Below are 25,049 nucleotides of genomic sequence, written 5' to 3'. Positions count from 1 at the left end.
AGACTTCAAAGAGAAACTGCTGAGCTTCAGTTCATCTGCAAATTTGACACCATCAGCTCAGGATTGAACAAAGACTGTGAATGGCTTGCCAATTACAGAACCAGTTTCTCCTCTCTTGGTTTTCACACCTCAACTGCTAGAACAGGGCCTCATCCTCCCTGATTGAACTGACCTCGTTATCTCTAGCTTGCTTGCTAGCACACATATATATACCTGCCCCTGGATATTTCCATTACATGCATCTGAGGAAGTGGGTATTCACCCACGAAAGCTCATGCTCCAAAACGTCTGTTAGTCTATAAGGTGCCACAGGATTCTTTGCTGCATATTTGCTAGGTATTTCTGCCTAGACAATCAGCAGTGAAATAATATTGACATTTAAGTTGTCTTTAGTTTTGAATTAAAAAGCCACTGAGGTAAAGGGGGAATTCCTAACTCATAGCTATTGTTTCAGACAGTCTGCGGACTCAAGAAGATAACACTGCACTGCATTCATGTTTTCAAGGCTATTCTCACAACCATAACATATTTCTTTTTAAATGAAAAATTAGATTCTGGAGCAAAATTCTGCAGTAACAGGGGACTTCCAGAGCCAATTCCACACCTTTGAAATTGCTTAATATAAAGGTCCCTCTTAGTAGTACAGTTGTTCCAAACCTTTGTTGCAACCTCCTACTCCCCAGTGGCTTGGTAGCGAAGTCACCCACCACCAACCTGAATCCCTTCACTCCCTGCGGCCTCTCCTTTCTTCTGTCATGTAACTTTTTTGTTCTTTCTCCTTGTCATTTTTTCTTTCCTACTGTTTTCTGTTCTTTTACATGTTTTTGCTGATTTCTCCTCACCCACTTCATTCTCCATTCTCTTTGGTAGCTGTAATCACCTTCCCCATTCCCCAGCAGGCTACATGTTTCTGGAGGTATAGGACTATACAAGGCTGAGGCAAGTACCATGAGAGCGAAGAGAAGAAACTTGAGGTGATATGGCTGCTGCCTGAGCCTGCAGCCTTGAATTGTGATCTGTTCCAGCAGTTAGGTACATCATGAGCCACAGTGGGAGCAGGGGAAGAAGGTGGGAGGGTTTTTTAGGAGCCGCCTTCAACAGCCTCTTTGGATAACTTCACGAAAGAGTTAACCTGAGCTCTTATTCAGGTGTTGCCATTAACCTGGCTCTCCATCCACACACACAAACTTTTGACCCAAGTTCTACGGTACTCTCAGTCAGGCCTACTTGGCCCATTCTGAAACACAGACTAACACCCAAGAGAGGCTTTCATTTGGGCAGTTAACCCTTCACTATCCAGGAGGATGCAGGTTAAGCAACTCGAGTTCTGATAGTCCTCCAAAGAACCTTCCCATAATTCCTCTTATGCCCAGGACAGAAGTCTGCGCACAACCACAGAGTAGCTCAGCTTACTGCAGCACAAAGAACCATGGGATATGCCCCAAGAAGGCCTAGCACCTCACATAGGTGAATTCAGTACCAATGAGGACACTGTAACTTGACTTTGGTTTATAGTGAGGCTGCTCACCTTGCGTTAGGCTAACCCAGGTCCTGATCACTCAAGTAACTTTGCAGTGAAGATACATACTTTGCAGCATGCATACGGAATGGGGGAGTCCGAGGCTGTTAAGGTGTCCTACAACTCCCTTCCCTCTCAATCATCCTTGGTTAGGTAATACTCCCTTAATACATGTTTTACACAATGAAGAAATGCCTGAAGTGTATATGGTCAGAGAAAATGGTGCTGCTGCTGACAAACAGAAAGATTCTTCTGATGCATTCATGTGGAAACAGATGAGAATGCTGCCATGGAACCCATAAGTAGTAATGAAAAGGAGAAGTGGGATAAGGAACATTCTGATCAGTGGCAATCTAATGACTAGGAAAGGCCAGAGGTGGAGGGAAACCTCTCTCTTTTTTCATTTACATCACCAAGGCAAGTGCTCAATTGCACAGAAGGCAAAGCAACAGCTTCAGATAAACTCCTGCTACTTTCGCCCACCTCAGTCACACCTGTTCAAATCCAGCTAAGTTTTAGAAGACTGAAAAATGCCATATAACGGCTATTTGTCAGTCTAAGTTAAATGAGTTGGTGGTCTCAGTCTAGTCCCACATCAAAAAGAGACACCACTAGGGCTGGGACTGTTTGACACTCTAGTTGGCAGTCTCAAAGCCACCAAGAATAAACGGGCAAGGAAATGTAAATGTAATGTAAACTCCCTTCTCTGCTCCTTGAGGTGTTCCTTTCAGTAAAGGTACACTGGCAGGGCAGCATGGGGACTCTTAGGCCTGGTCTACACTATGCGTTTAAACCGAATTTAGCAGCATTAAACCGATTTAACCCTGCACCCGTCCAAAAAACGAGGCCCTTTAGATCGATATAAAGGGCTCTTTAAACCGATTTATGTACTACTCCTCGACGAGAAGAGTAGTGCTGAAATCGGTATTGCCATGTTGGATTAAGGTTAGTGTGGCTGTAAATCGACGGCATTGGCCTCTGGCGGTATCCCCCAGTGCACCATTGTGACCGCTCTGGAAAGCAATCTGAACTCGGATGCAGTGGCCAGGTAGACAGGAAAAGCCTAGTGAACTTTTGAATTTCATTTCGTTTGCCCAGCGTGGAGATCTGATCAGCACGGGTGGCAATGCAGTCCCAAATCCAAAAAGAGCTCCAGCATGGACCGTACAGGAGATACTGGATCTGATCGCTGTACGGGGAGACAAATCTGTTCTATCAGAGCTCCGTTACAGAAAACAAAATGACAAAGCATTTGAAAAAATCTCCAGGCTATGATAGACAGAGGCCACACCACAGTGCTGTGTGACAAGCGTAAAGGAAAGCCTAAGAATCAAATGGACGCTCATGGAGGGAGGGAGAGGGTACGGAGGACTCCAGCTATCCCACAGTCCCCGCGGTCTCCGAAAAGCATTTGCATTCTTGGCTGAGCTCCCAATGCCTGAAGGGTCAAAAATATTTTCCCGGGTGTTTCAGGGTATATGTCGTCAATTTACACCCTTCCCCTCCCCCCAAAAGAAAAGGGGGAAAAATGTTTCTGGCCTTTTTTCAATGTCACCCTATGTTTACTGCATGCTGCTAGTAGACGGGTTCTGCAGTGCTGAACACCAGCATCCCCTTCCTGGTGGCAGATGGTATAATATGACTGCTATCCATAGTCATCATCAGCCCATGAGTGCTCCTGGCTGGTCTCGGTGAGGTCGGCCAGGGGAGCCTGGGTAAAAATAGGAATGACTCCCGGTCATTCCCATCAGATGTTACAGAATGGCTGGCAACTGTCTTCATCATAGCAACTGGAGGCTGAGCTCCATCAGCCCCCTCCGCCCCCCCTTTCATGTCTAAAGAATAGAGTCTGTACTGCCTGGACTATCAAAGCAGCAGGAGAGTGAGTTCCTCTCCCCTGCCACATTTTATTGTCCTGCCTGGACTATCATAGCAGCTGGAGGCTTCCTGTCCCTCATTTTATCTCACTAAAAAGTCAGTGTTTCTTATTCTTGCATTCTTTATTACTTCATCACACAAATGGGGGGACACTGCCACAGTAGCCCAGGAGGGTTGGGGAAGGAGGGAAGCAACAAGTGGGGTTGTTGCAGGGGCACCCCCTAGAATGTCATGCAGCTCATCATTTCTGCGGGATCTCTGGGGCTCTGACACGAAGCAGCTGTGCTCTCTGGTTCTCTAGTACACTTGCCCCATATTCTAGGCAGGAATGACTCTATTTTTAGACAAAACATAAAGAAGGGAATGACCCGGAGAGTCATTCCCATTTTTGTCCATGCGCCTCCGACCGACTTCAGCAAGGCCAGCCAGGAGCACCCATGACAGCAGCAGATGGTACAGAACCACTGATAACCATCATCTCATCGCCAATTTACAATAGCATGGTAGACGGTGCAATAGGGATGGTAACCGTCTGTGCTACCTTGCAAAGGCAAATGAATGCTACTGTGTAGCACTGCAGTACCGCCTCTGTCAGCAGCATCCAGTACACATACAGTGACAGTGACAAAAGGCAAAACGGGCTCCATGATTGCCATGCTATGGTGTCTGCCAGGGCAATCCAGGGAAAAAGGGCGCAAAATGTTTGTCTGCCGTTGCTTTCACGGAGGAAGGATTGAGTGACGACATTTAACCAGAATCACTCATGACATTGTTTTTGCATTGGGATCTCAATTCCAATGGGCGGGGGAGACTGTGGAAACTATGGGACAGCTACTGTATAGCTACCCACAGTGCAATGCTCCGGAAATCGACGCTAGCCTCAGTACATGGACGCACACCGCCGAATTAATGTGCTTAGTGTGGCAGTATGCACTCGACTTAATACAATCTGTTTTACAAAATCAATTTATGTAAAATCGGAATAATCCCGTAGTGTAGACATACCCTTACACTCACACTTGGATATGCCAAAACTATACTGTGAATAAATTCAGAACATCAATCTCCAGGGTTTATGATCTGGCATCTTCCACTAGGTAAAAGTTTACACAAAAATTTAAAGGAACACTAGATGAATAGTTCTAATTTAGTGTTATAACCATCTGACAAGCTCTTAAATAGTGGCTTTAAAAAAAATCTTAAACAACTTCATCAATATACACTAATTTACTAACAGGCCTTGAATAAATTTCACAACAAATATTTTTCATAAATATCACTAAGTACTAAATGTAGATTTATGTGCAATTTATGAAAAAGTTTTTGCACAGTACAGCACTTATGAGCAAGTAGTGTGTATACCCTTTAGTAATCTTTAAGATATGTTGACTAATAAGCTTTCGTAATGATCAGGACAAAAAAGGCCATTGGTAATTAATAAACAAAAACCTCTGCAATATAAAGGAGCTTGCACAAATGAGTATTATACTGTCTTAGTGGAATTTTGTAGACACAAAAATTCATGTTGAATTAAAATGTTGAAAGTTTTTATAATCTATAGAAAATAAGATGTTCAATTTATGAAAATTATACATTTAAAAATCCTAATAGATTAAAAGGTTATTCAAAGATTATAAATTAGAAAAAAATGTAATTTTTCTCTTTTCTGTTTCATGTGTATGGCACATAGTTAAACAAAACAAACTCATTTTTGTTACTGAGACATACTATTTTAAGAGATGTATCAATATGTTCCTGACATGTCTGTTGATCCTTCTTGTTGATATTTCTGTCTTCAGGGAAATATTCTGTTATCACACATGGCTGCTTCTACATCTCAAATAGAATTTCATATAAGTAAACTGTTCCAGCGTACCCTGCAACTCCAGCGGAGTAGGTTTTGCCAGTGCTGTCTGTGCGGACAACTTGTCTTAATGTAAAAATATCCAAAATTCCAGCATATGAAAACAAACTTCATTCCAAGCAGAGGGTCACTGTATTATGAACTGCATTTTGCTCATAATTCATTTAAACAATTTCAGTCTCTCATTTCACTTTATGGTAAATAGCATTCACTCTATTAGTCCAAACTAGAAAACCCGTGTGCTCATATAAGGCTCAAAACCAGCAGGAAATAGGAATTTCAATGTGCTAGTAGGCAGGCAGTGAAGAACCCATTTATGATAACTTCACCCCATTTGCTATCAGCGTGATAGCCACCGAGCGTCAACGGCAGGGAAACAAGTTGGGGATGGAGGATGTTAGTACTGTCACATCAATGGAGGTGTGACTAGTAGACCTACACACAGCAAATAGCAGTGACCTAAGCTCAGTGCTGAAGGAGAGAGCAAGCTGCTTCTTCCCCCATATAAGCCAACTCACAAGCTTCAGTTTACCCGTGGTCAAGCAAAACCTTTTCAATTCAGGCTCTGCTCTATTTCACAGGATTAGACCCTATAAAAACAAGTTTTACAGTTTTTGTAAAATCATTCTCTTCTATTACAGCATTCCTGAGTGGCAAAAAAAAGGCTACTAAGACACTTTCTTTAAGAGCCCCTGTTTCTGTAGACTTCTGCCTTTTTTAAATTTTTTTTTAAGTACTTTTGGGAAAATTTTTCTTATGCCCAAACGGGAATTTTTTCAGGTTTTGTAAAATTCTTCTGGTTTATAAAAGCTAAGTATTATAGGTAGAGCTCTGACAGTGATGGTTTTGTGTCTGCACAATCTGGGTGATGGCACAGGGCCTTGTACATTCAGGGTCTTATCACACAACTAAACTTTTAGCAATATTGTCAAATTCATCTTTAGGGCAATACCACTAGTGTCAATAATTAGACCAAGGAAAAATTGCCCAAATCGGTGTAAACAGATCACATTAATCACTCACTCACCTCTTCTCTTCTCTCTTCTGCAGAAGGAACTTTAAGTTCTCGTGCTGTGTCATCCTTAGGGTCAAACAAGTATATGTAATCTGAAGAATAGCTAACAAGGATCTCCTGCCCATCTTCACTGTAGCACAGAGATGTTACTCGGCAGGATTTGTTATTGAGGTGGGGAGGAACAAAACGTGCAACCATTCCTGTAGTGCCCCGACCAGCATAATTACCTAAAACAATTTAAAAAAAATGTGCAAACTATAACACATTTTCAGTATTGTTAACAAAACAGCCAAAATAGTATGAATTATAGCTAGAGAAATACTAAATATGGCACAAATAAGCAACAAGTCAGATCTAGTAAATATTTTATTTTGGTACTTTAACCTTTCTCTATTAATGTACATGCAAGATTACTGTGTTCTATAACATATCACTTGTCACTGTGTATTTGTAACACTTACTGGGAGCAGAATGTTATCAATACTAAAAATATTTACAATACAAACCAATAATTCAAATTACCACATCCAATTAGAGAAGGGATCTAGAAGATATTCCCTTCAACGTTTAAGGTCATATCGCTATGTACACACACCTATTTAAAGACGTGGCATACGTGGTGATGATATTCCTTTGAAATTTCAAAACATAAATTGCATTTCTCCTTTGACCAACTCACCTATGCTTTACCCACTAATCAATCTCCACTGAAACGATTTATAACCGTCCAAACCTCTGAATGGATTCAAAATAATCTCTTTTACAAATCATTCACAGACCTCTCTTTTTTCTGCCATGTATGGATTTCTCTCCAAAACTAAAATGGCTTGCAATTGACAATATTCAGTGCTAGAATAATGACAAGTTTGGCGTGTACTGTCTCAATGTATCAGCGATAATAATGGATTCTTACCACAGCAGATGAGCTAGACGTCTGCTTTTAAATGACACATAGCATTTGCTTCCAGTCCTGGTGTGCCAGCCCTTAAAATCACTATATTCTGCACAGAAAAATTATATAAATGTCTAATGTTTGTCATTTTCCCTCTCCCCCTTACAGGTCCATGCAGTGAATTCAAAACAAAGGCAACAATGCTTTGAAGACAGAGAAATTGGAAAAAAAAGTAGCAATCAAAAATGAAATTAAAATATTTTTAAAATAAGCTTCTATGAAATGTGGTATTTAACAGTATGATGATATAGTGTAGTATAAAATTTTTATTGACATGCATTTGGGATGACTGCACTGCCACCTAGAAGTATTAGAAAAATTAAATGTATTAAATATGTATATATTACTGTTATTTTGCATAGTGTTTGAGAAATTAAAAGAGACAGTCCCTGCCCTAAAGGCTATTTCCCTGTCTAAGTCTGTTTTCCGCTGCCCACTGTTTTGACCATATAGTCATTCATTAAAAGGTTATAATTTCTATTTTATTTCTACAGTGAGAAAAAAGTATTTTTCCTACTTCTTCCAAAACATCTGAACAAATTTTCCTCATGATTCTAATGTTTAAAAATAAAAAATTGCTTTGGGCAAAGACCAGGACTAGAAAGTTTCATTCCAATAACTCAAGCTTTCAGAAAGTTCTGAGCAACTGAAAATTGGGTCTTAGAATGAAAACGCTGTGCCAGATTTGACTACAGACATTGCTACACAATCAAGGTATATTACACATAAGTGCACGTACATAGGCACACCCCCTTCACTGTCTGTTAGAGGAAAGCAAAAAGTACTTGATTTATCTAGGTACGGACTAGATTCAAGCTTTCATGGTGAGACCCCTACACATGATCCTCATTCAATTTTCACAACAAAGACATACCCAGGCAGACTATCTGTGGAGGAGAGGAGAGGAGAGGAAGGGGCAGAGACTTCAGTGCAAACATAAAATGGCTTGTCATGCTGGTTGTCTTAGGCATTTGATACCTTTGGGCCTGCAAGCAAACTCTCAAACAACCAGCCACAGTGCCAATAAGAAGATAGTAGTTTGTTCCTTCTAAACTGACAAAGACCCTGCATATCTTACTTCTCACAGAATTCCACAAACCAAAGGCCAGCTTAATTTCCATAATAGTTACATTAGAAATCTCTGTTTCAAGTGTTGGTCACATCCCTAAGATAAAACAGTTTTATAATTAAACAGTGTATTAAATACTCCAGTCATTGTCTGGCTGTGCTGGTAGGATAGGAAACACTGGATGTGGTTTAATTAGGCCACAACTTTATGCTTAAATGTCTGGGAGTACCTGGCAGATAAAAGTGTACAGTTCAAGTAATTCCATGATCCTTTCAATACACACTCAGGGGGCTTCTGTCTGCCCTCTGCCTTATTGATCCTGGTCACCAGCCAAGGCACTGCTGAGTTCTCACCATCCCCCCCAACCCCCACGCTCAAATGAGGCTCTAGGATGAGGAGGGAATAACTCTTCTATGGAGTAGCTGACATCTGCCACATATTTACATAATAAGTTGTGACATCACAGCATAACTCCTGTTTCATATTTGTCCCAACTAAGCCCCTCAAGTCCCCTGTGCAGAAGGCCAAAAAAACCCACTTCACATTCGCCAATCTGGCGGTGAGGGAAAATTTCCTTCCCAACCCCTTGAGAAACCAGTGACTAGTGCAATGCCCACAGCGGATCTTGACAACCCCGGTTTTTCACCACTTCCATGGGGGAGAGAGAGGGTGCTGCTCCACCTGGTCCAGATAAAAAAAAAAGGGCTTTTTCTGCACCAGCAGGGACCAGTATAGTCCCTCCCTCTCTTCAGTCACCTGGGGGGATGAGTCAGCACTGCCACTCTGACCTCCTCTGCAGCTAGAGCAGAAAGTTACTCCCTGGCTCTCCAGCCCTATAAAGGGGCACATACCTTTTCCAACTAGCCAGATAACAACCCCCACTCTTAAGAGTGAATGATCTCAACACACATTATCTAAATTTAGAAACTTGGTAATAACTTTAGACAAATATTTAGGGCAACTAGTATGTCAGGTACAGTGACAACTACTGAGAAGTTAAATATTTGCTATGAGAGTCTGTAAAATTCACAAGATACCTTTCTGCAAGAAACATTATCTTTCAGTGAAGCAAAAGCACTCAAACATAGGGCTGACATGGATGCATTTAATCTGCATGTCACTGAGATGGTTCCTGCTCTCATTTTTACTAGAGAAACGTGGCATGCACCATCTAAAGGTGCAATCATACAATGCTCCAGTGTGGTTTATTTTTGTAAACAATTACTTGAATAAAGACTGAAACCAGGCTCTGTGTGCTGCATGTTCCAAGAGAGCCCTAGGAAACATTATAGAATTCCATGCGCTGCATTTGACATGCAGGAAGTTCCTTGGCCACCTTAATAGCATTCACTGTTTATTTGCAAATAAATCAAATCTTTCAAAATATTTCCCTGCAGGCTTTACTGTACTTTTTAGTAATATCCAATATACAATCTTTTTAAAAAGCCTAGATCTTACAGAAAACTAAGCTTAAGTCATAAACCAGACAAACTAGAACTGTCTGCTGTTAGAAAAGTTTACTTAATATCTATTTCCCACCTGTTGCTCTTGTGCCAAGCATTCGCCGGTCATATATTCTTACTGAGCTATCGGAACAGCCCACAGCAAGATAATATGGTATTGGAGGACAGATAGCTACAGAGGTGGCAGCACGTCGGCAGTTTATTAAAATATCCTGGAATAAAACAAAGATACTGCACTTACAAAATATCTCTTAAGCATCTGAAGTAAAATACTACTTTAAAAAAGAAAAAAAAAAAGACGCAGCCCCACAAGGTACTGCAATCATGTTTGTAAGAGAGAACCAAATCTGGGCTGATAGATAGGTGGTAAATGTATTACAGGGAAGAGTTACTTTAATGGATAAAAATGATCAGAGAATGAAAAACAGTATTATCTCAACCTAAAAAAAGCTAACAGTTAAGGGTAGAGAGGGCTAATAAATGCTTGGATTTTCTTAAATATAAAGAAACCAAGATGTGAATAGAAAGAATTGCAAATAGGAAGGAAGTGTCTAAGCTAATTCAAAAGGATTAGAATAAATTTTATTTATGGGCAGATAATTGGATAGAGGAATGTCATGTAGTAAGAGTAAAGTAACAAGATTGGGGACCAAAAATAACCAAAGCCTAAAATGGAACACAATGCAGAAAACAGAACAGAAGAGATGGGTACCAAGGGGACAGTAAGTATAACACACATTTTGGGGGGTCAGTTTTTATCCAGATCAGTACCAAACATTTTCTGGGACCAGACACTATGGATGAAATTAATACCATCCAGGGAGATACATCAGTGATTAATCTGGTCTAATATGTTCATTACCCCACTATTTTACAGAGGCTGCTCGAGAGTTTTAAGTTGCAGCTGAGCTTCCATTATAAGCTCAATTTACACCACCACCTCAAAAATGCACAAAAAAAAGCCATCACAGCCTCAAGTTTGGAAGGTTAGGTGTAAGGCCAGGGTAGAATTTTTCTGGCTCCATGGGAATTTTTCTATCAAGTTTGAAGTAAACCAAACCAGAGGTTCATAAATGTATCTCAGATGTACAGAGTCCAAACAGCACTCTTTTCTGGCCCCATGGTAATCCCTACCACATGTCTCAGTCAGCTCATCGGGGCCGTCAGAAGCCTTATTAGGGTTCAGATTCTAATATTAATATTAGAGCCCTATATTTCTGTCATCTTATTGGAACATTTGGTTCTTACATCTTTACAATCTTCTTTTGTGCAACTTGTTTTGATGCGAGTATCAAACCACCTTACAGTTCCGTCCTCACCGCAAGAGAGGAAAGTATAGGGATCATTCGGTACTGTCATAATCTGCAATGAAAAAAATCAGTACCATTAATACTTCAAGAAATAATATAATTTTGGGGAAAAAGCCTTTAATATTAGTGAGCAATAATCAGAGGGTAATTTTTAATTGCACTCAAGATTTCTATGAAAATAATCAAAAGTGAAAGATAGTTGAAAATTTAAAATAGTTTGTATTACAGTCATTAAAACAACCTTATAGATAGTCCTCCAGCAGCTGAAATAAGCAATTAAATCCCACAAACACTTACACTGCCTATTGTGCATCATTTACGCAAACTTGATATTTTCAGTTATCAGATAAATAATTAGCATCTAAAGAGAGAATATAAGACAGGTTCATTTTGTTTTCTATTATGCAACAAAAGAACATTTTAACACTCTAACCCCAGAGTAGTCTTAAAATCCATCCCCATACAAACCACAAGAAAATACTTAACAGCACTGTTCCTCCAATCAAGTTGCTTCTTCCATGCAAGATACAGTAATGAACTGAAGCCTATTATTGTTCCCTATCCTTCAATGCATTAATCAATATTTTCTTCACTTTCACTGAATTGTTTTATTACACCATATTTCTGATCTCAGGAAAGCTATCAATCCCTACAAAGATGTAGTGATATTCCAAATAAGGGTGTTCCCAGAAAACTAATCACTGGTCCAGATTCACTGAACAAATCATTCCATACAATATATAGAACAAGAAGTGCCAAATATTACAGAGCAGAACACCTCTGGTGGGTGAAGGCATGTGAACTGTGATATGACTACACACTTTATTTCTTTATATACAAAAGAAAATTTTTAAAATATCTTATGGAAAATGTAAACATCTTTCATTTGAATATGTGTACCTCAAGCCACTAATTTACACAGAATGAAGTAATCAAATTTGTTCAGAAATCCTAGAATTACTATTCCACTCAACATTTTTTGTTGTTCAACTGTACCCTTCCCTTTAGGAGTTCAATGTCTGAAAAACAGCTACCAGACCATCACAAGTTAAGTGCAGCAGCACCTCACTCTTTCACACTACTGACAAGAACAGATACTTACTAATTCAGTAATTTACTGTAACAGGCTGAATCTACTTTCATTAAAGTCAATAGGAGTTTTTCCATTGACTTCAGGCCAGAGATGAACAAACAGGCAAAAGTAATAATGAAGCACAAATGAAGCACATTCATTTATTTCAAATGCTGTAGTTTAATTTTGATTATATTGGTAACAGTACAGTATTTTATAATTCACTATTAAATATATTGTAATTTGTAAGGCACAAGGGGTTTCTTTTCTTTTTATTAAAAAAATGAAATACATATCAGAGACTATAACCTCGGATGACTTCATAAATATTAAGCCTTAATACCATATTGTATATAACTAGTGATCATTAAATTATCAATCTAAAAAAATTAGCTGGACAAAAAAAAATCTTGATACATTGGAAATATGAAGGTAGGAATTATCCTTAGAAGTATACTCTCTTTCTGAAATAGAATTAATGTGAATAGCGGCAATGTCTGGTATTTGGTAGTGACTATTCATAGTTTTTGAACTGCCTCCAGTCTCCAGAGGCCCTTTTTGTGTATGCATCTGTCTCACTCTCAAAAATATACTCCATTCCTCTTCACCCACAACTTGCCTTTCATAAAACAAGGGCACAGTGCTCATGAATTTCCACAAGCTTCCTTATTGTGAGGTGTGTCAGTCATGGTTTGTAATTGCCACAAGCTCCAAGTTATGAAGCCTGTTTAAAATCTATCCCACTGTTTAATTCAGAATTAGTACCTGAAGGCAGATAATATTAGCTTTTGTTATTTAGATAATCTAGTGAGATAAAGTTCTATTTTTAATATAATGAGGCAATTAAACACAGTTGAAAAATAAACTCAGGCAGCTTAAAGACATTTTTCCCCATGGTCAAAAAATACTTTTAAATGAGATGAAGCATCTAACAAACTGACATACATTAATTCCAAGTTGTATCTGCAAGTCAATTCTTTTCTCCCCAGCACTACTCTTACTTGCTCTGCTGAGCTTTGAAGTTTCAGTGATCTAAGATACTAGTACTCACTGCGCTATACAACTTTGCATCTGCTTCATTATTCAAGAACAAGACGACAGGTTTTAAGTAAAGTAATAATATTTAAATAAATTATACATTTATAAAGTACCTTTCTATCCAAAGTATTTTACATATATTTTATCAAAGAACTGTTTTGAAAATAGTAAAAGCTGCTGAAGTGCATATACCACCGGCAGAATCACAGAAGAGTCAGAGAATCACTCATTAAATCCTGAGCCTACCCTGAAAACCAATAACTATGATTTCACCTTCACCTTTTCTGCTAGCTCATCTGTACCCACAAGGACAACGCACAAGCTGCACTCTCTTTCACTTCTACATAAAATAGGCTAACCTAACTCTGAAAAAATCAACTACTGAAAATACACTGTGGTTGAGATTTTCAACAAACTATAGGCGATTTTAGAAATATCCTCCAATAACTTGAATTAAAAACATTACAAATCAATAACTTCCCAATATGACAAATGCTACAAGCTTTTTCTATTTAAAAAACAAAAAGATTTCCCTCCATTAGCATTAATTTAACACATGTAAAACACAGCCATGCCCCTAACCATCTACTTCAATGCCATCTCTTCAATATTCCAAACATTTACCAGATACCCATTTCTAACAACTGTACATGGTCAGAGTTCAAGGTTTCATCATTCAGCGTGTGGAGAATAACTCTGCCTGATACTGATGCACAACTAATGAGTCACGGTGGAATTTACAAAATGGAAGTTTTGTATAAGATGCATACTTTAACCAAAATGTTGTGAGCATCATGCTCAATAAAACTAAAAAAGGAATATCATGAATCTACCCTCTAAAGAAATATCTATGACTGGACAATAGACTGATGAAGTCTAGTCACAGGCTCAAGAAATCATGCAAGACTAAAAACAAAGAAAAATGGAAGAATGGAAGAACAGAACTTGAGACATGAAGTTTTAAGTTCTATTGATTTTATATTTATATTTACCTTAGTACAGTAAAGACCTTGTTTCTCTCCCTTTAATAAAAAATGATATACAAACTACCGGTCCCCCTAATGTGTAGATAAACAAGCTCTATTATGTATCTGTTGCTATCTGCTTATATATGTTGCAGGGAAAGTGGCCTTAACAATACTTGACTTTAGAGTCTCCTTTATTTGGACAATTTATTTCTCTACATATGAAATGACCCCTATGTTACAAATCAAAGGGAAACTAGTTTAAATGACTGTGAAGCATAAAAATGAAGTTGTCACTGTCAGACTGAAATCCTGGCTAATATCAAAACCAACATCTGTTTTTCCTGACTTAAATAAATCTTGTGCTTTTATATAGAGATGATATACAATACCTCATAGGTAGTTCCATAGTGGCACGTAAACTGGCATTGTCTGTTGGTCTCAGCATCTTGCTCGACATTAGTATAAAAAATTACTCCATCTCCAGAACAGGACACAATCTGCTTGTCATTGGTGCACGGTAAGAATTTTGCACTAAAAATATTTGCCCTGTGTCCTGAGCGAATGGTGGTTAAAACCTACAAAGCAAACAAGAAAGGCTTGTGTTAGGTTAATATTTTCTAAACAAATAGTAACGCATGGAAAAATAAAAAACTTTCAGCCAATAATCCCAAAGTTCCAGAGTATGGAATGCCAGTAATGTACACAGTCTGTTATCCATAGAACAAAGAAAATGAGAAAAAGGAATGGATTGGGAGATAAAGTGGTATACAAGAGGCATATACATGCTCTCTCTTACTCTACCTCAAAATGAGAAATGAAAGAGTTGGAAGACCACTGTCCTACAAGTATTTCTTGAAATAGCCAGTACCTATATTTTAAAGATTCTGACTCTTGGACACTAATCCTGGAACACGAAGAGGCAGAATTACATTAAGTGGTAATGAGCCACTAGACAGCTGGTAGTGGCAGCTGAGACGACCTAAAGGGAGCAAAGAAATCTAATAGGAGCACACTATTGACTTTTTAAATGTACTTTCCTGAAGTCATCCCAAAGATAAAACAGTACAAATTATGAAAGAGCAAAATCATATTAAAAAGTTTTATGGTGGGTTTCACAGCATCTCTACTTCTAAACTGGAACTTAACCTCACTACAGTAGGACACCAAAAATTCCAAACTTGACTATTAGTTTATTACCAAAAATTTTAACATGACGCATATTTAATTCAGCAATGATTTTTTAAAAATTATACATACACAGTACAATTTAGCAATGTAAATGCAATGTATTTATTTTACTATAATCTTTTATATAGTCTCAATATTTTGTGGCAAAATATTCTGTATACTTTCATTTCCTAACCCACTTTAGATCAGAATATTAAAACTGAACAAAATTAAAAAGCTATGTATACTTTTCCACTTTGATTTACTTTATTTTTCCCACCTCTGACAATGAAACCAGACTGACAATTTCATTTCTTTTAATAGCCATGGTCTCATTCTCATGTTAGCACAAGATGTTTACAATATGACAAGGACTTCTAAAGCTTTCCACCAATTAACTTAATCAAAGAAAGCTTTATGGAAATCAAGTTTCTCTGTAAATTCTTGCCTTGTATTTTAAAAGCATTACTTCAAACTTTTAAAAATGATTTATGAAAGTGCTAATGATATATTATTTAATATTTTGCATGTTCTAAGATATGGATACAACTATATATTACATATCCAGAGAGCCAATCAATTCACTTTATGTCACCGCATTCTCCTCTTTATTCAGGTAGGTTCAGAAGAATTCAATAAACAGAAATGTAAAAAAAAAACAAAACCAACCAACCTCAGAGCTCAATTTTGTTTAAAATGAGCGAAGAGTTCAGCACCAAATCCACAGAGCTCTGCTGCCAAAGTAAGAGATCTCAATGGGTGACTTCCATATATTGAGATGCTTTAGCTCAGTCACAGCTAACGCCCAAAATAAGTGGTGGTTCTGATAGATACCTCACCTCACATTCCATGAAAGAAATATTTTTGACTTCACACCAAATCATATCTGAGCTCCCAAATAAAAATCAACAAACTAAATAATATGAGGCTTTTCTCCATTCCCTAACAACTTCTCTGTTAGTTATGATATATATGGTATATATCATATCATATATTGTGATATATCTGGACTTTAGCAAAGCTTTTGATACGGTCTCCCACAGTATTCTTGCTAGCAAGTTAAAAAAGTATGGATTGGATGAATGGATCTATCTACAACGTGGATAGAAAGCAGACTAGATCGAGGGGCTTAATGGGTAGTGATCAACGGCTCAATGTCTAGGTGGCAGCCGGTATCAAGTGAAGTGTCCCAAGGGTCAGTCCTGGGGCTGGTTTTGTTCAACATCTTCAGTAATGATCTGGAGGATGAGAGGGACTGCATCCTCAGCAAATGTGCAGATGACACTAAACTGGGGGGAGAGGTAGATATGCTGGAGGGTAGGGATAGGGTCCAGAGTGACCTAGATGACTTGGAGGATTGGGCCAAAAAAAATCTGATGAGTTTCAACAAGGACAAGTGCAGAGTCCTGCACTTAGGATGGAAGAATCCCACAGAATCATAGAATATCAGGGTTGGAAGGGACCTCAGAAGGTCATCTAGTCCAACCCTCTGCTCAAAGCAGGACCAGTCCCCAGACAGATTTTTGCCCCCAATCCCTAAATGGCCCCCTCAAGGATGAACTCACAACCCTGGGTTTAGCAGGCCAATGCTCAAGCCACTGAGCGATCCTTGCCCCCCAGGCACTGCTACAGGCTGGGGATCGACTGGCTAAATGGCAGTTCTGCAGAAAATGACTTGGGGATTACAGTGGACGAGAAGCTGGATATGAGTCAACAGTGTGCCCTTGTTACCAAGAACGCTAATGACATAGGAGCATGGCCAGCATATCGAATGAAGTGATTATTCCCATCTATTCAGCACTGGTGAGGCCACATCTGGAGTATTCTGTCCAGTTTTGGGCCCTGCACTACAAAAAGGATGTGGACAAATTGGAGAGAGTCTGACAGAAGGCAATAAAAATGATTAGAGGGCTGGGGCACATGATTTATGAAGAGAGGCTGAGGGATGGGATTATTTAGCGTGCAGAAAAGAAGAGTGGGGAGAGGATGACAACCGCCTTCAACTACCTGAAGGGGGTTCTAAAGAGGATGGAGTTAAGCTGTTCTCAGTGCTGGCAGATGCCCGAACAAGAAGCTCAAATTGCAGCGGGGGAGGTCTAGGTTGGATATTAGGAAACACTATTTCACTGGGAGGGTGGTGAAGCACTGGAATGGGTTACCTAGGAAGGTGGTGGAATCTCCATCCTTAGAGTTTAAGGCCCAGCTTGACAAAGCCCTGGCTGGGATGATTTAGTTAGGGTTGGTCCTGCTTTGAGTAGGGGGTTGGACCAAGTGACATCCTGAGGTCTGTTCCAACCCTAATCTTCTATGATAATGCCCACCACTGCTCCCCTACTCCTTCCTCAAAAAAGGGAATGCAGCCTCCTTTTGTTCTCCTCTCACCTCCCCATCCCTTATTGAGTCATACACTATACCCTTCACCAGGTCACAACCAGCCCTACTCCTCTTTCTTCCTTGGTCACAGGCCCTACCAAAGTGCCTTCTTTGCAATCAAAAGCTGATCAGCCCCTCCCTCCCTCTACCTCAGATTTCTCCAGTTGAGACTCAGAGACTCAGACTCATAGACTCTAGGACTGGAAGGGACCTCGAGAGGTCATCGAGTCCAGTCCCCTGCCCTCATGGCAGGACCAAATACTGTCTAGACCATCCCTGATAGACATTTATCTAACCTACTCTTAAATATCTCCAGCAATGGAGATTCCACAACTTCCCTAGGCAATCTATTCCAGTGTCCAGCACCCTGGTGCTGCTTCTGAAATTGACATGAAGCTCTGCAATGGGGCTGTGCCTGCACTCAAACTCCGGGGAACTCCTGATTCTGCCCCAAGAGGGCTGAAAAAGCAGAATGAGTATGTGCAGCTTTCAGCATTGTTCTATACTTTCACTGAAGGAAGCTCTCAGCTTCATCATCATCCCATCTGTCCCAGTCCCTCTCATCCCCAGCTACACTTCATGTACAGCAATACCATAAGGGACTCAACAATGTCATTCCCTCCCTGTCTCAGACTGCATTCTATGGTAACAGTGTCAAGGGCTAGTATTTCCACCCTCTCCCTTCCCTTCCCATATATCCCTTGCTGCTCTCTTTATTGTGCTGACAGAATGCGAAAATTAGAGGCACCTGTCACAATAGCTGTTTATGCACAAGCAGAGAAAAAGGAGAAAAGTTTTAATATGTGGGTCTCAGCTCTATTTCATTACTAGCCACCACAATGTCCCCCCCTTTAAAAAAAACAAAACAACCAGCAGCAAAATGCTTCTTCAGAGCACCATTTGGCCTTCTAGACAAAATTAAGGCCTGAAATACTTCAGACCTTCTCCACAGGAGTTGATGGGTAATCAAAATATTGGACATTTCACATTCAAATATTTGAAATTGCTTATATATTGAATAGAAAATCAACTGACGTGGGAGTAATGAAAGGGCAAAACTTTAAATTGTGGTCTTATTGTACAGTGAAACGTTGGGACAGAATTCCTAATTCAGACAGCAATCGGCTGGTTTGCTGATTTCTCTTGCTCTTAACCATAAATATCCTACTTCTAGCAGCAATATATAGGATGAATAAACTTTCTTTTCGAAATTCCATTTAAATTATAACTTCTATTAAGTGAAACTAAAATCTTTATTCATAGTAACTAAATTCTTCACTATACTATAATTCAGGCATTTTACTTAAAGTAAAAACTGATGTCATCAGTTTTATTTATAAATCTCTAGGTCCAGAGATGGAGTGGAATGAACACATGAGGTATGACTGGGAAAAGTGGTTGAGTTTAGGTTGGTCTTAGCTAACACATGCTAGACAAACGCAATCTAAATTCCACCATTTTCCTAGTGTACATCTACTACCCTCATATCTCATAAAATTCTTGCCTCAGCTAGACTTTAAATAATCTGCATTTTCTTGCTGTGTAGTTTCTCTTGTCTAATACAAATAAATGTTCACATACAGAAAATTACTTCTTAGTTTTAAGTACCATTTGCCTTGAACAGAATAAAAAAAAAGATCCCACTCGGAAGAGTTCATCACAGGTGCCCATGAATAAGTAAAATCAGTACAGCCTTTTCCATTAGAATTTGTAGTTATATTAGAAAACTTAGTAACATTCTTTTTCACTCTGGGTCTCTCAAACCACAGAAACATATGGCCCATTCAAACTAAGTGAATATTATATTAGAACACCATCTGGACTGGCAGGGAATTCTATTATGTATGCACATTTTCATCCTCCCAAGATATATTGTGTAACTATTAAGAGGGCTTACCCTTGATTACACGTTTTATCAGCTGCATATGTTCTAAATTAAAAAAAAAATCTTGGTTTCACTTTTTATTTTGCTAAATTGTGGTAAGCCCTGGTGAAATAGTGCAATATAAATGTTTTTACCTGGTTCCTTTTTGGTAAGAATTTTTTCAGGGTTTACCTGAAAATCGATAAATTATGTTGCTACTATTTTTTTCCAGAGAGCAAAAAAAATTAACATTTCTCACTCACAAGTTGGCATGCATCATCAGCTGCATCTTCAGTTCATGTTCCATCATATTGCTTAGTAAGTCTGTACTAATTTTGAAATACTAGATACATGCAGCAATAGGAACTCAAGTGATTCCTCGGTTGGGGTGGAGAAGAATAGTCAATGCAAACTGAATGCCTTCAATTTGCAAGCTGTCAGACAGACATGAATCGAAGTTTAAGCCACCAACCTTTCGGTTATTCCTGGGGGAATTCTGTGCCAAAAAAAATGAAAATTCTGCACACAATATTTTAAAATTCTGTAAAATTCTGGATATTTTATTTGCCAAAACACCACAATATAATCATGTCAATTTCAATTATTTTGGTAATTTATTTCAAAATATCTGTCAGCAAGTGTGTCTGTAGCAATACAGACCAAAAAAAAGATTCTGGTAAAAAATTTTTTTGACAAATAGATTCCTTGCTAGACATATTAATACAGAACTTCGAGTAATTCATTTAAATTAGAATACAGAATTGTATTTCTCACACCCATCAGAAGCAGTGAAAATGCTTGGAGGTATCAGGGGTAACAGAGGAGCTGAGGGAGAGGGAAGGAGGCTGAAGTGAATCTGGAGGGTTGTTGGGTGTGGGTGTGAAAAATATCGAATAGGCTTTTTTGGGAAGGGAAGGGGCAGCATTGTTAGGGAGTTGGGGAGCCTCTCCCATGCAGTGATCCCAAGCCTCTTCCATTCACTTAGATACATCTGCCTCTGTCCCCGCACTCCCATCCCCATGTGTCCCTGCAGTCCCCCTCTCCCATCTCCATGTGGCCTTGCACCCCCCACTTCCATTCATCTTCTGGCTCAACATTGTCACCCCACTAGCTCCTAAGCCTGCACTCCCAGTCTTCCCCCCCCACAAGCCATTCTGAACCCTAGTCTGTGACCCCAGCAGCCCCATGTACCCACCTCTGCCCTAACCTGGCTCTGCATGCTGAGTGCTGTGATTAACTTCTACTCCCGGGAATATTCTGTGCCACTATCCGCGCACACAACATTTTTCCCCCACAGAAAATACATTCTGCCTTAGAAGTGCTGCAGTTCCACCTTTTGCTCATCACACGCCGCTATGGCACCAGAACAGCCTGCTTCATTCATGCTGTTGGCTGTTATGGTGCTACAGTGGCCTCTGGCAAGCAAAAGGTGAAACTGCAACACTTCTTGGGCAGAATGTATTTTCTGCGGAAAAAAATAAAATTCTGCGGGACACATGAATTCTGCATGTGCACAGTGGTGCAAAATTCCCACAGAAGTAAACTTACACTGGGCTCGCAGCAAAATATAATTAACAAACAGCCTACGTAAGACGAGATCCGTATGTACGGACCTCATTTACACTCTTAAAATCTCCTACCACTGCAGTTCCACAAGTTGCAGCAACAGTACACACGCTAGTGTAACAGGTTTTTTTTTTAATCTGTCATCTAATACCGCTCTGAGCTGTACTACTAGCAGTACAATAGTAGAAGGTTTAAGAAACATGCCTATACAAAGTGATGGAAAAGTTAACAAGATGGCTTAACCCTAATACTGAAATCTGGGATTAAGGCGTGTGGGGAGACCAAGAATAGAAATCAGGATGACGTTGTGGAGGAATAGATGAGGGTTAGTACTAACAGCATGCATTAGCAATAACTATGCTGCTTAAAACGTGGCAAATCTTTTGGACTTTATTCTTAGTAACATGCACAATCTGCCAGGTGCTTTCCAAAAAGAGGCAGAGACCATACCGAGGAGCTCACTACATGATTTTTATCCCCCTAAATACAGAGATAGTACTCTAATCTTACATTCAAGAAGCAGCAAGTGTGGGACATCCAAAGATACTTCGGATATTAATAGTCTTTCATTGATGATCCCAAAGAATTTTATCTGCATTTAATAGATGAGTCTACAGACATAGTGAGGTAAATTCTTTATCCAAAACAGAATGCAGGAGTCGTGACTTGCCATCCTTGCTCTAACCTTCTAAAAGCCCTTTATTAGGGGGTGCAGGCTCTTAAGACCCTCATTTCCATCAGAAGCAGCAGATAGGGAAGAGAGGAACATGACTACTGATTCCTACTTCTGCTTTCCCCATCCAGCCACAGCAATTAACACAATGATCCCCCAGTGTTCCCACGCCACCAGCAGGCCACTCCAGCTTCTTCTCAGAGTGGCAACATATAAAGACTCCAACCCATGAGAGTTAGCGATACCTCACAGGAATCCATCTTCACTGCTCAACAATACCAGAATTAAACATGATCTTTCTCAGAGAGTCTGGCCAATGACATCACCCAGACTTGGGACTAGACTGGACTCGAATGGAGTTGGACTTTGGAATGGCAGTGGTTACGTTTTTGTTGACTCAAGGGAGGGCACTAGGACAACTGCCAGACTCCCATTTTGTCTCATGAAAAGCACAAGGACACTTCTTAATGGTAAATAGGGGGAGAGGGTTTCAACAAGAGAAGACAATTATAATGAATAGTATTAGGTTAATGTTAATTATGGTAATATAATAAATACCAAGGGGTGAACTTTTAATATAGGATGTTAAAAAAATATATGTATCTAAGAAACCTAATAAAAAACTAAGTTCAGACAGTATTTTAACACACCAAAGAAGTTTAAAAACAGAAACTAACTGTGGGTAGGCAAAGCAGCAATTGCAGGCATTAAAAAAAGAAAAAGCCCTGATCCCTTTTGCCTATAAAATATTCCAGTGTTTGTAAAGTGCCTAGCATATTGTGCAATACAACAGTCTTCATACTGATTTGGAGCTAGAAATTAATACCCCTCAGACTTGAGTTTCCCACTTCTCGGTGTACAAAGCTTAAAGGAAAAAAGGCAATGTGTATTTTCCACTGTTCAGCACTACCTACAACACCAATGCCATTCCAAATTCCTAGGTATATTTTTCATCCACTGCCTGAAGTGAAATTAATGTGGCTCAAAAGGCTTTGCATCTGTAAATCACAGCAGGAATGGCACTCAAAGCCCTCTGATGTATCAACATAACTGCAGGACAACCAGTAGAAAAACAGACAGGATCAGGAACTTCAAAGATGCAGGTAGGAGATTCAGACTAAAAGGAAAGTAGGAGTGGGAAGGAATCTCTCTGGGAAGGCATAGTAGCATCTTTGCAGTGGGTTAACTATATGGCTAAGCCAGTGGCTGGCTTTTGGGTAATTTAAATATTTAACATTTATTCCTAGACAGTAGTTCACACTGCCATAGCTTACTCTAAGATTCTTTCAGTTGTGCTACTCCAACTCCACTTCAGAATTCACCTCCAAAGCATCATTTTTATTTTAAAATATTTCCAAAAAGAGACTCCATCAGATTTAAACTGTGTACAAATTTACAAATTAAAAGAGGGCAAACTGAATTTAACAGCCACCCACTCCCCAAGCTGGGTTAGAGGAGATGAGCGTGACGTCCTACAAGATTTTCCTGAAATAAGATCCCATCCTATACTTTGCAGTTGTGTGTTCCAAAGTTGAACCTGCTAAGTTTTTTCTTTGCTTCAGGGGGATAGCTCACCAGTCAAAACAGATTTTATATCTGGCCCTCCTAGTAACCGATTCAGATATGTCAACTTAACTTTCATCCTTCAGGATATAAACTGAATTCCATACCTTTACTAAGTAGGGATATTGCTGACAAGTTCTCAGAAACCAAGATCTTCTTAACTGTGTGTTGTTATTAAAGAACTAGAGGCATTTTTAATAAAAATAGGGGTTGCCCTGCTATTAGCAGCCAAATTTCTACCTTCTATGCTTTGTATACTGGTTTGTCTGTCTAGTGTCATCTTGTACCGCACAAGAAGAGAAGAACAACAATTTTTGTGGTTAAGACTCTGGATGGGAGGTTCAAAAGATCAGGGGTTCAGTTCCCAGCTCCACTATAGATTTCCGTTGTGACACTGGCCAAGTCATTTACTCTGTGCTTCAGTTCTACATCAATTTAGATCAAATGTGTCTACATTAGTGATCTGTACTTGTTTCACTAGATCAGTTTTTGAAATAGATTTAGTTAAACCAATACACTTTAGCATTATCGAGAAAAGCTTAATCTTCTCCAATCTAAAGACGGAGCAGTGGTTTTCAATACACTTACACACACCTTATAACTAAAATTCAACATCAATTTGAAATACAGTCAACTTCAAACATTAAGTTTTAAGAGTAGTTTCAGGTATAACATACCTACTCTCAACTCTCCCTGCTGGCTTTTGTAGTTTTATGATATTGTGTTATGGAGGAAAAAAAACAAAACCTCATTCTCTGTTGCTATGTAAAAGGCCCACACAAATTGGGGAAACAGTAAAATTGGCTGTACACAACATAAATCAAAAACAGAAAAAGTAATTCCTGATCTTTCAATTATAGGAAACGTAGCTGTTGATTGTAGCAGTAATATGTAAGAAAAATATATCCAGAAGACCAGAAGTTTGATTTTTAAGTTGACGGATCCTTAAGTATTAATACAATAGTGACTGCAGATTAAACAAAATTTAAGTATCTCTTGCTCTGACCCAAAACTGTTCATTCACCTCACCCCACACTAACATCCCTCTTGGCTTTAGGAAATTTCTTCCCTCCTCCCCACAGCAGTCTGACTAACCTGTCTCCCTTCCTAATGAATTACAGGTTTACCAGCTAGAGGAGGTGCCTTGGGGAACAGCTTCTATCAGACAGTCCAGCTGCAATTGTCTCCTCTCTTCCACTACCTCCCAACATGTCGAGAGGGAGGAGAAAGGGGACACCTGCAACTGAGTTTAAGTCAGCAGTAGCACTACCAACTCTGATCCTGAGGCATTTTCACAAAAGAACCACTTGTACTTTGCCAGCATGAATACTGGTCTGAAAGAATCAGAAGAGGTTTATCAGACTAGCACCAGCAGTAGAGAAAGATATTTCTCTACGGCCAAGGGGCATTAATGGTAGATGGGGGGAAAAGACATGACTGGAGGCATGCATGGCCCCCAAGCCTCACCCAATAGCTATTCTCCGACTACAGCATCTTACGTAGGCAAGTACTCCTGTCCCCTCCACTTGCCCATCCAAGCCTCTATGCCCCTATAACTGCTTATTTCCCCAGTTAGCTCCCACACAGACATTAACTTTCAAACATTATTATTGGTGTTTGGTTCCATCCCCTCTGAGAAAAGAGGGGGCTGGGCAGGAACACTGCTGTAGTGGGAACGAGTTCAGAAAACGACAA

At 39.5% G+C, this 25,049-nt stretch overlaps 1 protein-coding gene across 15 annotated transcripts in view; it reads right to left on the bottom strand.

The window, feature by feature from the left end:
* Positions 1-25,049, bottom strand: part of DCAF6 (DDB1 and CUL4 associated factor 6) — a 175,366-nt gene that overhangs the window by 104,399 nt on the left and 45,918 nt on the right. For all 15 annotated transcript variants that reach the window (XM_030581129.1, XM_030581156.1, XM_030581138.1 and 12 more), the window contains 4 exons: positions 14,538-14,723; positions 11,009-11,122; positions 9,837-9,972; positions 6,289-6,503 (listed from right to left, as the gene is read on the bottom strand). In XM_030581129.1, coding sequence (XP_030436989.1) covers positions 6,289-6,503; positions 9,837-9,972; positions 11,009-11,122; positions 14,538-14,723 — 651 coding nt within the window. The remainder of the gene's footprint in view (positions 1-6,288; positions 6,504-9,836; positions 9,973-11,008; positions 11,123-14,537; positions 14,724-25,049) is intronic.

The sequence above is a fragment of the Gopherus evgoodei genome, chromosome 1, assembly GCF_007399415.2.
Source record: "Gopherus evgoodei ecotype Sinaloan lineage chromosome 1, rGopEvg1_v1.p, whole genome shotgun sequence".
Taxonomy (NCBI): domain Eukaryota; kingdom Metazoa; phylum Chordata; order Testudines; family Testudinidae; genus Gopherus; species Gopherus evgoodei.
Note: the sequence above shows the minus strand (reverse complement) of the source record. Positions and strands in the feature narration are given on the sequence as shown.